This window comes from Lynx canadensis, chromosome B3, assembly GCF_007474595.2.
Source record: "Lynx canadensis isolate LIC74 chromosome B3, mLynCan4.pri.v2, whole genome shotgun sequence".
NCBI classification, from domain to species: Eukaryota; Metazoa; Chordata; class Mammalia; order Carnivora; family Felidae; genus Lynx; species Lynx canadensis.
In genome coordinates, this window is record NC_044308.2 from 108,262,575 (window position 1) to 108,275,085 (window position 12,511).

Consider the following 12,511-nt stretch of genomic DNA (forward strand, 5'->3'; position numbering starts at 1 on the left):
CAAATATTTGCCACCTCTGTGAACTTACATGGCACTACACCTTTAGCTTTCTTACTTTACTTCTTGTTGTATGTGTGGTTTTTTTCTTTTGTTTTAATTTAATTTTTTTTAAAATTTACATTCAAATTAGTTAGCATCTAGTGCAACAATGATTTCAGGAGTAGATTCCTTAATGCGCCTTTCCCATTTAGCCCATCCCCCCTCCCACAACCCCTCCGGTAACCCTCTGTTTGTTCTCCATATTTAAGAGTCTCTTATGTTTTGTCCCTCTCCCTGTTTTTATATTATTTTTGTTTCCCTTCCCTTATGTTCATCTGTTTTGTATCTTAAAGTCCTCTTACGAGTGAAGTCACATGATATTTGTCTTTCTCTGACTGGCTAATTTCGCTTACCATAATACCCTCCAGTTCCATCCACATAGTTGCAAATGGCAAGATTTCATTCTTCTTGTTTGCTGAGTAATACTCCGTTGTATATGTATATACCACATCTTCTTTACCCATTCATCCATCAATGGACATTTGGACTCTTTCCATACTTTGGCTATTGTTGATAGTGCTGCTGTAAACGTTGGGGTGCATGTGTCCCTTCGAAACAGCACACCTGTATCCTTTGGATAACTACCTAGTAGTGCAGTTGATGGGTGGTAGGGTAGTTCTATTTTTACTTTTTTGAGGAACCTCCATACTGTGTTCCAAAGTGGCTGCACCAGCTTGCATTCCCACCAACAATGCAAAAGAGATCCTCTTTCTCTGCATCCTTGCCAACATCTGTTGTTGCCTGAGTTGTTAATGTTAGCCATTCTGACAGGTGTGAGGTGGTATCTCAATATGGTTTTGATTTGTATTTCCCTGATGATGAGTGATGTTGAGCATTTTTTCATGTGTCGGTTGGCCATCTGGATGTCCTCTTTGGAGAAGTGTCTATTCATGTCTTTTGCCCATTTCTTCACTGGATTATTTGTTTTTTGGATGTTGAGTTTGGTAAGTTCTTTATTGATTTTGGATCCTAACCCTTTATCTGATATGTCATTTGCAAATATCTTCTCCCATTCTGTCGGTTGCCTTTTAGTTTTGCTGATTGTTTCCTTTGCTATGCAGAAGCTTTTTATTTTGATGAGGTCCCAGTAGTTCATTTTTGCTTTTGTTTCCCTTGCCTCTGGAGACGTGTTGAGTAAGAAGTTGCTGCGGCCAAGATCAAAGAAGTTTTTGTCTGCTTTCTCCTTGAGGATTTTGATGGCTTCCTGTTTTACATTTGGGTCTCTCATCCATTTTGAGTTTATTTTTGTGTATGGTGTAAGAAAGTGGTCCAGGTTCATTCTTCTGCATGTCACGGCCCAGTTTTCCCAGGACCACTTGCTGAAGAGACTGTCTTTATTCCATTGGATATTCTTTGCTGCTTTGTCAAAGATTAGTTGGCCATACGTTTGTGGGTCCATTTCTGGGTTCTTTATTCTGTTCCATTGATCTCAGTGTCTGTTCTTGTGCCAGTACCATACCGTCTTGATGATTACAGCTTTGTAGTATAGTTTGAAGTCCGGGATTGTGATGCCTCCTGCTTTGGTTTTCTTTTTCAAGATTGCTTTGGCTATTCGGGGTCTTTTCTGGTTCCATACAAATTTTAGGATTATTTGTTCTAGCTCTGTGAAGAATGCTGGTGTTATTCTGGTAGGTATTGCACTGAATATGTAGATTGCTTTGGGTAGTATTGACATATTAACAATATTTGTTCTTCCTATCCAGGAGCATGGAATCTTTTTCCATTTTTTTTTGTGTCTTCAGTTTCTTTCATAAGCTTTCTATAGTTTTCAGTGTATAGATTTTTCACCTCTTTGGTTAGATTTATTCCTAGGTATTTTATAGGTTTTGGTGCAGTTGTAAATGGGATAAATTCCTTGATTTCTCATTCTGTTGCTTCATTGTTGGTGAGTAGGAATGCAACTGATTTCTGTGCATTGATTTTATATCCTGCAACTTTGCTGAATTCATGAATCAGTTCTAGTGGTATTTTGGTGAACTATAGACCAATTTCCCTGATGAACATGGATGCAAAAATCCTCAACAAGATATTAGCCAACCGGCTCCACCAATACATTAAAAAAATTATCCACCACAACCAAGTGGGATTTACACCCGGGATGCAGGGCTGGTTTAATATCTGCAAAACAATTAATGTGATTCATCACATCAATAAAAGAAAGGACAAGAACCATATGATCCTCTCAATAGATGCAGAGAAAGCATTTGATAAAATACAGCATCCTTTCTTGATAAAAACCCTCAAGAAAGTAGGGATAGAAGGATCAGATCTCGAGATCATAAAAGCCATATATGAACGACCCAACGCTAATATCATCCTCAATGGGGAAAAACTGAGAGCTTTCCCGCTAAGGTCAGGAACAAGACAGGGATGTTCACTCTCGCCAGTGTTATTCAACATAGTATTGGAAGTCTTAGCCTCTGCAATCAGACAACATAAAGGAATAAAAGGCATCCAAATCGGCCAGGAGGAGGTCAAACTTGCACTCTTCACAGATGACATGATACTCTATGTGTTTTTGGTTTTTTTTTAATCTTCCTTGATCATTCATGCATGTCTCATCTCCCCTACAAAAATTCTTAATTCCTTTGGAGCATGATTCCATCGGATTGATAATTTGTTCCTTAAAAACTTCCACTCTGTTTGCACAAAGACAACTCACATATGATTAAAGGTGGGAGAGGATCTCCTATGATGTGGGAACCAGAGAAGAACTATGATCAGAGAAACAATGGGGAAAACAAGACTGTTTTCTAGTCCTTGTAGTGAAATCCATTCATTCAGTGAACAACAATCGAGGGCTGAGTGAGTCCAAGGTGTTTGCTATGTTCCAACTGTTTGTTTCCTCTCAAATTCATATGCTGAAATCTAACCTCCAAGATGATAGTATTAGGAGGTAGGGCCTTTGGGCAGTGATTAGGTCATGAGGGTAGACCCTGAAAGGGATTCATGCTCCTACAAGAGAGGCTCCAGAGAGCTCTTTTTCCCCTTTGGCTGTGTGAGGATTCAATGAGAAATCAGCAGTCTGCAACTGGAACAGGGTTCTCGCCAGCCTCCAGAACTGTAAGGAGTAAGTAGATGTTTGTTGTTTATAAGCTACCCAGCTTATGGTATTTGTTACAGCAGCATGAACAGACTCGGACAATTGTTACTATAAGACCTGTTGGTGATTCAAATATTCTAGAATGTAGTGCCTGCCATCAAGAGTATGGTTAATTCCCATTCTATGAGCTACTCACATTCAACTGTAATTGGGAAAAACACAACTGGAAGCTAAACAGAATGTTTTGGCCATTTAAGATGTTCTAAGTCACCATTACCTTTCCTTTTCATGAATTGTAGCTTGATAATCTGAATCCAGACTATACTGCTCCCCACAAGAACCTCAAATTCGGCCTCTGAAAAACTAACTGTGCTCCAAATGGTTCATCATATGTTCTCCAAATAGCTCCCATCCTGTGTTCCCTGCTCAGTGAATGGCACCACACAGTCTCCCAAACCAGAACCCCAGAGGTCATTTGTCACTTACAATCTTATCCACCACATCCAGTCTGATTCAGTTCTTTTCTTTCCTTACATTTTCACTATGAACATGTACAAGACTTTTAACATGTACAAAAGTAAAGAGAGTAGTATAATGGTACCCAAGTCTCTGCCATTGGGTTCCCTAGTAAGTGGACTCAGATGGACATCACAGGTCATGTCTTAGGGAGTGCTTTAAGGAACAACACAAGGAAACGAAAACGCAGAAGGGGGTAGATGAAGAACCTGTTGAGATGCAGTCCCAACAAAGATCTTCAGCAGCCATATGGGAGCTCTGGCCCTGGGATAGTCCTTGAGAGTTGTCCCAAGTCACAGAGAGGGCCAGAGCCTTTTCATCCCTACACTGATCAGTCATTGGATGGGGGAGTTATACCTTTAAATCCATCTCCAGGAAAATGGCAGTAATAGGAGCTCTGTGGACTTGCTCTCCAGTGAAAGTACAACTGGCAAGAATTTTTTTAAAATACCATTTAAAGTTTCTTGAAATTGAAGAGAATACAGCAGATGAAGAAATTTTTATTCAAGAAAATATACTAAATCTTGTTAAGAACATCAGGAGTTAGTGACCCTTGAGACGGGATCTGCTGCCTCTCCCATCCTGCTCAGTATGACAGAAGCTCAATTCCCTCTAAGGGGCTCCCTCTTTTGCTAGATCCCAGTAAAGGGCTATGTCATCTCTCTGGGAGGGCCAGGCTGCTAGCATTTCTCATCTTTAGAATCATGTTGCAAAAGCTAAATTTCAGGTAAGTATGGCCTAGACATTGGGGAGATTGCGAACCCCTTTCCTTTCAGGCACCATTCATTGGACAGAGGCTCTATCCCAGGTGCAGCAGTCCAAAAGTGCTGTGATCCCAATCACTTTCACCCCGGCTCACATGTAAACTGGAAAGTTCCATGCCAGCAGAAGCAGCCTGAGAAGAATAGAAACTGCCTCCTCCCAGAGCCCTGCTCCTAAAGCAGAGGTGTCATTCCGAGAGAAGTGGGCCATTGTCCCCATCCTCAGCTCCACAGCAGTGGCTCAGAGATTTTGCCCAGGGGGAGAGAAAATCCATTAGAATGGAGAACTCAGAAGCTCTCCCAAAAGAAAGGGCTTTATTTGGAAGAGTGTGAGAAAATTCAAACTCAAAGGTGCTCTTGAAAACAACGGATATTTTGGTGGTAAATAATTAAGAGGAGGCTGGTAGCTCCATGGCAGCAACAAGTTAAACTGCAGGCTAACTAGTTTACCAGAGAAATCCAGGGAAAGAGACAACTAAGAGGAGCCCTCTTGGGATCAGAACAAACCTCAAAGACTACCTCTAAAGGAGCCTAAATGTGATTGGATTAGACTCTGGAGCAATTCATGCCCCAGCACACTCAAAAACAGTGGAGCAATCAATAGGCAATTGGGGTAGCCTAATAGCTGGGTGTGATACCAACAGAGTCAGGCTCTTTAACAGAGAGCTCTGGAAAAGAGACAGCCAAAGAAAGCCTTGGTAAAACCACTGTGATCCCAGGCAAGTGTGTGCATAGCCAGGGCTGTACCCTCTGAAGAGCTACTTAGGCTCTTAAGTGGCCTTAAGAGGGAAATGGACTTCACTAAAATAGTCTAATCAGGTAAGTAAACAAATAAAGAAAGAAACCACAAAAACAGCAAGCCCCATGGGAAAGGGGGAGCAACAGGTATTCAGAATTGCTGCAATAAATTATATATACTAACAGTAATGTAAATATTCTGGCATCGTAACAACAGGTACAGAGCCACACAATTGTGTATTGGCTTCAGTTAGCCCTGCACACTTAGTATGTGACAGAAGTGACTTTTTAGATCATTAGGGAAAGGATGGATTATTCAGTTGGAGGTGCTAGGAAATTACACATATGGAAAATACATATACATGCATATATATATTTATATATATGCAAAAAAAAGTGAAATTGGATCCTTAACCCATACCATACATAGAAATCATTTTTATTTTTATTTTTTAACGTTTATTTATTTTTGAGACAGGAAGAGACAGAGCATGAACAGGGGAGGGTCAGAGAGAGGGAGACACAGAATCTGAAGCAGGCTCCAGGCTATGAGCTGTCAGCACAGAGCCCGACGCGGGGCTAGAACTCACAAACTGCAAGATCATGACCTGAGCTGAAGTCGGCCGCTTAACCAACTGAGCCACCCAGGCACCCCTAGAAATCATTTTTAGATGGATACAGTGAATTAACAGTGAAAGGCAATAATTTAAGACTTTTGATAGAAAATTGTGGCAGCAATGTTGGCAGTTCGACAAAGATTAAGTACCTCTTCCACAGATTGGAGTTGTGAGGAAGAGTTTGCCCAGTTAGGGACAACATTTCTCAGGTCTCTTTGCCTCTGGGTGGGCCCATGTGACTAACTTTTGGCCAACGGGATATGGACTGAAATGGTGTACCCCAGTGCTTCTCAAACTATCTGTGGTAATGGACAGTTTCTCTCCAATTGTGGACCAGTGCTTTTGTAAATGGAAAAAAGAAATAAATTACCAGAAGACTGAGATTTAAAAAGTCATGTCATATGCAGTCCCGCTTTTTATTATTAGATTTAACAGACATAAAATTACTTTGCCAGATTGCTAGTAAGCGTTTGCAAATACTTACTCTTAATTTCTGTACTAAAGAGTGATGGAGAGGTAATAGTTTGTAGACCAGCAGAGGTCAGCAGACCACCTTTGAGGGTGTACCACTTCCAGGCATGGCCCATAAAGTCTCTCATGCAGTCTTTCACATCCTCTTTCTTTCCCTGTCTACAGACTAGATGTCAGGGCTCAGCGTGCTCTTGAAAACCAATGACTGGAGACAGCAGAGTCTTCATCAGTCTGGGTCCCTGGATGACTTCTTGGTGCAGAACCCTTCCCATCCCAACTTGCCATTAATTGAATTTAATGGGAAAGAAAAGTAAATTTCATTTATGTTAAGCCACTGAGCATTTAAGGTCTATTAAGTTACACTATTGGTATTCCCTATAATGAAATATAGAGAACATATGTATCGACAAAAGTCCTTATTGGAAAAGATTTAAAAATTGACTACAGTAAAAATAAGAATTTCTGTATATCAAATATCACCATAAAGATAGTAAACAAAAATAAGTCAGACTGGGGAAAGATATTTATAATACATATAACAAACACCAGTTTAAGATCCAGAATATATAAGGTGATCCTACAGATCAGTATGAAGAAGGCAAACAACCCAATTGAAACATGGACAAAACATATGAACAGGCATTTCATAGTAGAGGGAACAGGAAGAAAATTAGAATTTAAGAAGATGCACAACCATTAATAATCACAGAAATGAATGTTAACAGCACAATTAGGTATGGTATCAAGTTTCTGAGATGATATGGCTGAATTTGGAACTGCCATACACGGATATTGAAGTGACAATCCGTTCAACCACTCTAGAAAAACAATTTGACGTTATCTTTTAAAGTTTTACACTTGCACCCATTATCATCCAACATTTCTACATATATATGTATATATATACATGTGTGTATATACGTATATATGTATATATATACATACATATATATGTATATATATACTGCTGTAATGTGTAAGTAGAATTGCCATATTTGATATGTGTATATATATGTATATGTGTATATATGTATATATGTATATATATACATACGTATATATGTATATATATATACTGCTGTAATGTGTAAGTAGAATTGCCATATTTGACAAAGAAAAATAAAGGACGTCCTTTAAAATACCGTTAGACTGTATTTAAGATAAACAAGGAATAACTTTTAAATATTTATTTATTTTTGAGAAAGAGCACAAGTGCGGTAGGAGCAGAGAGAGAGTGAAGGAGACAGAATCTGAAGCAGGCTCCAGGCCCTGAGCTGTCAGTACAGAACCCAACAAGGGGCTTGAACCCACAAACTATGAGATCATGACCTGAGCTGAAGTCGGACGCAAAAGAATGAGAAGCAAAACAAGGTAGTTGTTACCATGGTAGTGGTAAAGGCAGGGGAATAAATTAGGGGAGGAGTTCACAGATGAATGTGACAGACTTGTTCCTGTTCCTGTTCCTCCACAGGTAGAAGGTACACAAATGTTCACTTCATTGTTATGCTTATCTTAGACATGTTACATAAGGTTTTCTGTATACATAAATATTACATAAATTTTTTTAAAAAGATCAATGATCAGGAAAGTTAAGTGAGCTGAACCTCCATCTACAGATGGTCTAATGCTTTCCATTATATTGGCATACCACTCCTAAAGAATAAAAATAGCATGCCCTGCAATCTGAAAATGGTGAGAAGTCCAGCATACTACTCCATATCTAGCTCCAGGGAGTAAGAGGTGGAGGATACACAGAGTGCCAATTAAGCCAAATAATCGATAAATACGTACTTTCTGCCAAGTACTAGGCCAGATTATTATGAACATAGGGGTGTGAGCGGCGGTGGGGAGATGTTCACAAGTTTCTCAATTTGTGGTTGCAGAAGACTGCAATGGTTACAACGAGAGACACACATTGAACACTATACTATGTGGTTGTAAACTATGAGAGAATAAGTGGAGTTCATTTCCTAGTAAAAGGTCTTCTTTAGATCCTGTTTCCACGAAGAATTAGGTGGAAGATGGGACCTGTTCTTGCCGAACTATAAAAGTTGACTTCTGTGACTCCAGGATCACTTTAATGTTTATTTTTGATATAAAGACAAAGTGCCAGCGGGAGAAGGGCAGTGAGAGAGGGAGACACAGAATCTCAAGCAGGCTCCAGGTTCTGAGCTGTTAGCACAGAGCAGGATGAGGGGCTCGAACTCACAAACCCCCGAGATTATGACCTGAACCGAAGTCAGGGGCTTAACTGAGCCACCCAGGCGCCCCCAGGGTCACTTTAAAGGAAAGTAAGGGTAAAGCCAATTTACATAAGCTAGCCTAATGCAGACCTAAAATCCTGCTTGGGCTCACACGACTCCTGAGATAGAAACTTCTTCAATGAAATTGAGAGAACTGACCTTAGCCCTCTATCTTTAAGCAGATCAGAGCAGGTACGGGCACACATCCACTCATGCGCAAGAAGCAAAACCCACAATTCGCACCAGTCCAGCTAGAGGCGGAGCTAAAGGGGCCGGATAAGGCAAGTACGTCATGCACAGGGGGCGGGACGTCCGGCTTCGGTTTCCTGGGCGACAGCCGCCGGCTGGTCCGCGCGTGGTCTAGGGGCTTTTGCAGGCATGGGGACTCCTGCAGGCCTGCAGACTGACTGCGAGGCGCTGCTCAGCCGCTTCCAGGAGACCGATAGCGTGCGCTTCGAGGACTTCACGGAGCTCTGGAGGAGCATGAAGTTCGGGACCATCTTCTGGTGGGTGTTTCTAGTCCGCTACCCTCGCATCACTCCCTGCTCAGAGGCGGAGTAGGAAGCTTTTTTCTTCCCCAAAGCGCTGCTGCTCCTGGGAAGGGCTGAGGAAGGCTGCAGCCCCTGCACGCTGCCCCCAGCTCTCCCGGGCCTTCTTCCTGGGCAGTTTCATTGGCTTCGTCTGCGTCCTTTTGTGGCCTCCTGCCGAGTATGTATTTCTGCCTGGCCACCCTTCTAAACCGTCTTCTCCATCTCCTCTGCCTCACCCTGGCCCAGGTCACCCACCATTTGCCCTCCTCCAGCCTTGTTCTCCTAAAGCCCCTTGTTTAAACGAAACAAACACCCAAGCAAAGACAGAACGCTGCACGACTGAATTCGTTTTTCATACAACCACAGTTGTCTTTCTAGAGTGCCAGTCCGATCCTGTCCTTCCCTTGCTTACCACTCCAGTGGTTTGTCTTGCTCCAGGCCGCCTGTGGTCCTCTTTAGGCTTTACTGGGCCTGGAGCTTTCCCCCCAGTTCCTTCTGCCAGACCACCTTTTTCTAAACTCAGATTAATCTCAAATGAACAGTGTTTCAGGGAAGCCTTCCTTTGCCCTTCTAGAGTAAGTCAGGCGTTCATACTGGGTTTTTCCCCAGAGCATTATGCTTCTTTTATCTCTCGACTTAGCACAGGTTATTTTCAGCGTGTAGTTCAAAAGGTGGTAGAGTATAGCGGTTAAGAGCAAGCAGATTACAGAGCGGGACTGCCTGAATTTGAATCACAGCCCAAAGTGTAACTCTGACTTCGGGCAAATTACTTGCCTGAACTTCCATATCCATAGCATGGAGACTGGAATACCTCTTATTGCAGTCATGAGTGTTAAATGAGCTAATACGTGTTAAGGGTACCCTTCATTGCCCTGTAAATATTCATTTATTATTATTATTATTGCTTTAAAGTTTTCCTTCCATTAGACAGAGCTCTGTGAGGACAGTGACTGGATAAGTTTGATATTCATTAGCATAACACACACAATATTGAAAAAGCTAAATGATTGGCCGAATGAATTCTTGTGATTAAGACTGTGTTTTCCTGAATCAGAAGTAAAAGTTCTCTTTGTTTCAATGTAATAATTACCTGTGTAGTTTGTACATTGCGGGGGATGGAGGATAGAGAGCTATTTGTTGTACAGTTAATGAAAGGAACTAATTTTTTTAATGGCTACTAAATGTAATACATTTATAGCTTAATGTATTTAATCCGTAGAACAACTTTGAAAAGCAGGTACATAATTATCCTTGTTTTATGGAAGGGGAAATTGAGGCTTAATGAGGTTAAGTAATCTCCGTGGTCACACAGCTAGTAGGTAGTAAAGCAGATATTGGAAAATATTGCGGGGGTTACCTCCATATATTTAGCTAAGGAGGAAAAAGTAAAATGAGAAAAAAAGTAGACACTACTTGAGTAGTGGTGATGTTTCTTTAGCAGTTGCTTTGGTTGCTAATACTACAGTAAGTATTTTGCATTCTTTTAGTGTATTTATTATTTGAAGATCCCAGGCTTTGGGAGTATAGTGAAGTCTGCTTTTCTACCCTGCTCCTTCTTTACTTTGGTGAGCTTTGTCCTGCAGAATTGGGAGGAGGGTGTGGGTTATGTTGTATTGTGGTTCTTTAACTTTTTCACCTAGGTGTCTCAAGGACTAATGAGGTGTAGAGCGTATCCCTGAGAGTATTGGGGAAAATCTCCGTTGTATATTAGAAGGCATATAACTTTTGTATTTTATTCTGTAATATAACCATGGTTATTTTAATTTTTAAAAGTGTTTTAAATTCTTAACCAGGAATAATTTGTAGCCCCTCCCCCTTTGCTCCCCTATTCAGCAAGTAAAGTTGATGCCTTAGGAAGATGCATCCTGTTTACCGAGTGCATGCCTATTCCTCAGTGTAAGAAGCACAGCAGAAAAGTAAGTTTTTGTGCTTGAATTGTGAAAGGATCAGATGTGGAATGCCCATCCAGTTTCTAGTAGCTGCTAGAATATACCTCTTCTAATTCGTGTTCATTACTGGTTTACTTAGAGTCATAATATATTTTCTCTTTGTTTTCTAGTGGTAGAATGAGAAATTTAGAAAAGAACATGTTTACAAAAGAAGCATTAGCTTTGGCTTGGCAATATTTTTTACCGCCCTACACCTTCCAGATCAGAGTTGGTGCTTTGTATCTGCTATATGGATTATATAACACCCAACTGTGTCAACCAAAACAAAAGGTAATACTTGTTGTTTTCCCTCAGCAGAAATAGGAAACAGGTACAATATTTTTACAACAAACTGATTTAAACAGGAATGCCAATGTTTCAAAATTAAAATACATTAATGAAAAAGATATACCTTTAGTAACTTTTTTACTGTCTTGTTTGTAGATTAGAGTTGCCCTGAAAGATTGGGATGAAGTCTTAAAATTTCAGCAAGATTTGATAAATGCACAACATTTTGATGCAGCTTATATCTTTAGGAAACTGCGACTAGACAAAGCATTTCACTTTACAGCAATGCCCAAATTGGTATGTTATCTAAAATAGATTGTTTTTCAAAATGAGAAATTATACTTCATTGTTCATAAAGTACCTCAGTCTCCATAAAGTAGAAAGAATATTAAATAATTTCCAATACAATTAGAACAGTGTCTTAAAATAGGAGAAAATGCTTTCTGATTACTTTTTTTTGCAAACAAAAATTTAGTCTCTGCTTTTAAATACAGTGTGTTTCTAGATGCCATCTGTTAAGCAAATTGTTAGAATAGGAAATGAGATTTGGCATTTGCCATTTGTTTATTCCTTTATTCAGATCAGAGAGGTTACTGAAAGAAGACCAAGGAATTTTAAAGTCAGTTGGTGAAGAACTGAAATGTCCACTAATAAAATATGTTTCTTCAGTCTTATGACACTTGAGATATTAGATTAAAAGAGCACCAGGTCCTAATTCTGGATCTGACATCAGCTGGCCAATCATGTAACTTCTCTATCATTTGAATTTATAATCACGTGGCATGACATCTTAAAGGCTATTTTATTTTATTATTTTTTTAAATACTTTATTTTATCTATCTATCTGTCTATCGAAGAGGGCACAAGTGAATGAGGGGCAGAGAGAGAGGGAGAGAGAAAGAATCCCACACAGGCTCCATACTGTCAGCCTGGCCAAATTGGGCTCGAGCTCCCCTGAAGTGGGGCTCAAGCTCACCTGGTTTGGGGCTCAAACTCATGAACTGTGAGATCATGACCTGAGCTGAAGTTGGATGCTTAACCGACTGAACCACGCAGGTGCCCCTTAAAGGTTATTTTAAAAGTCTGATAGTCTTTGGAAAATGGATTATCTAAAAAAATGTCCTTTAAAAGACATTCATTATCACACAGCTATCATATAGAATGAAGAAGAAAATTCAACGAGCTGAAGTTACAGAAGAATTTAAGGACCCAAATGATCGTGTAATGAAACTTATCACTTCTGATGTGTTAGAGGTAAATTCGTTTTTTATGCTCTTGAAATTAAAAAAAAAAATGTTTTATTGTTAACTATATATAGAAGTTACACCTTCATCTAG

General features: G+C 40.1%; 1 protein-coding gene across 3 annotated transcripts in view; it reads left to right on the plus strand.

The window, feature by feature from the left end:
• Window positions 1-8,725: 8,725 nt before the first annotated feature.
• Window positions 8,726-12,511, plus strand: part of SNAPC1 (small nuclear RNA activating complex polypeptide 1) — a 34,890-nt gene continuing 31,104 nt past the window's right edge. The window contains exons 1-5 of one of the 3 annotated variants that reach the window (XM_030319252.1): window positions 8,878-8,934; window positions 10,792-10,874; window positions 11,018-11,177; window positions 11,331-11,471; window positions 12,324-12,428. In XM_030319252.1, coding sequence (XP_030175112.1) covers window positions 11,025-11,177; window positions 11,331-11,471; window positions 12,324-12,428 — 399 coding nt within the window. In that variant the 5' untranslated portion in view covers window positions 8,878-8,934; window positions 10,792-10,874; window positions 11,018-11,024. Of the gene's footprint in view, window positions 8,935-10,791; window positions 10,875-11,017; window positions 11,178-11,330; window positions 11,472-12,323; window positions 12,429-12,511 lie in introns of all 3 variants that reach the window. The other 2 variants (XM_030319251.1, XM_030319253.1) reach the window with 2 other exon arrangements.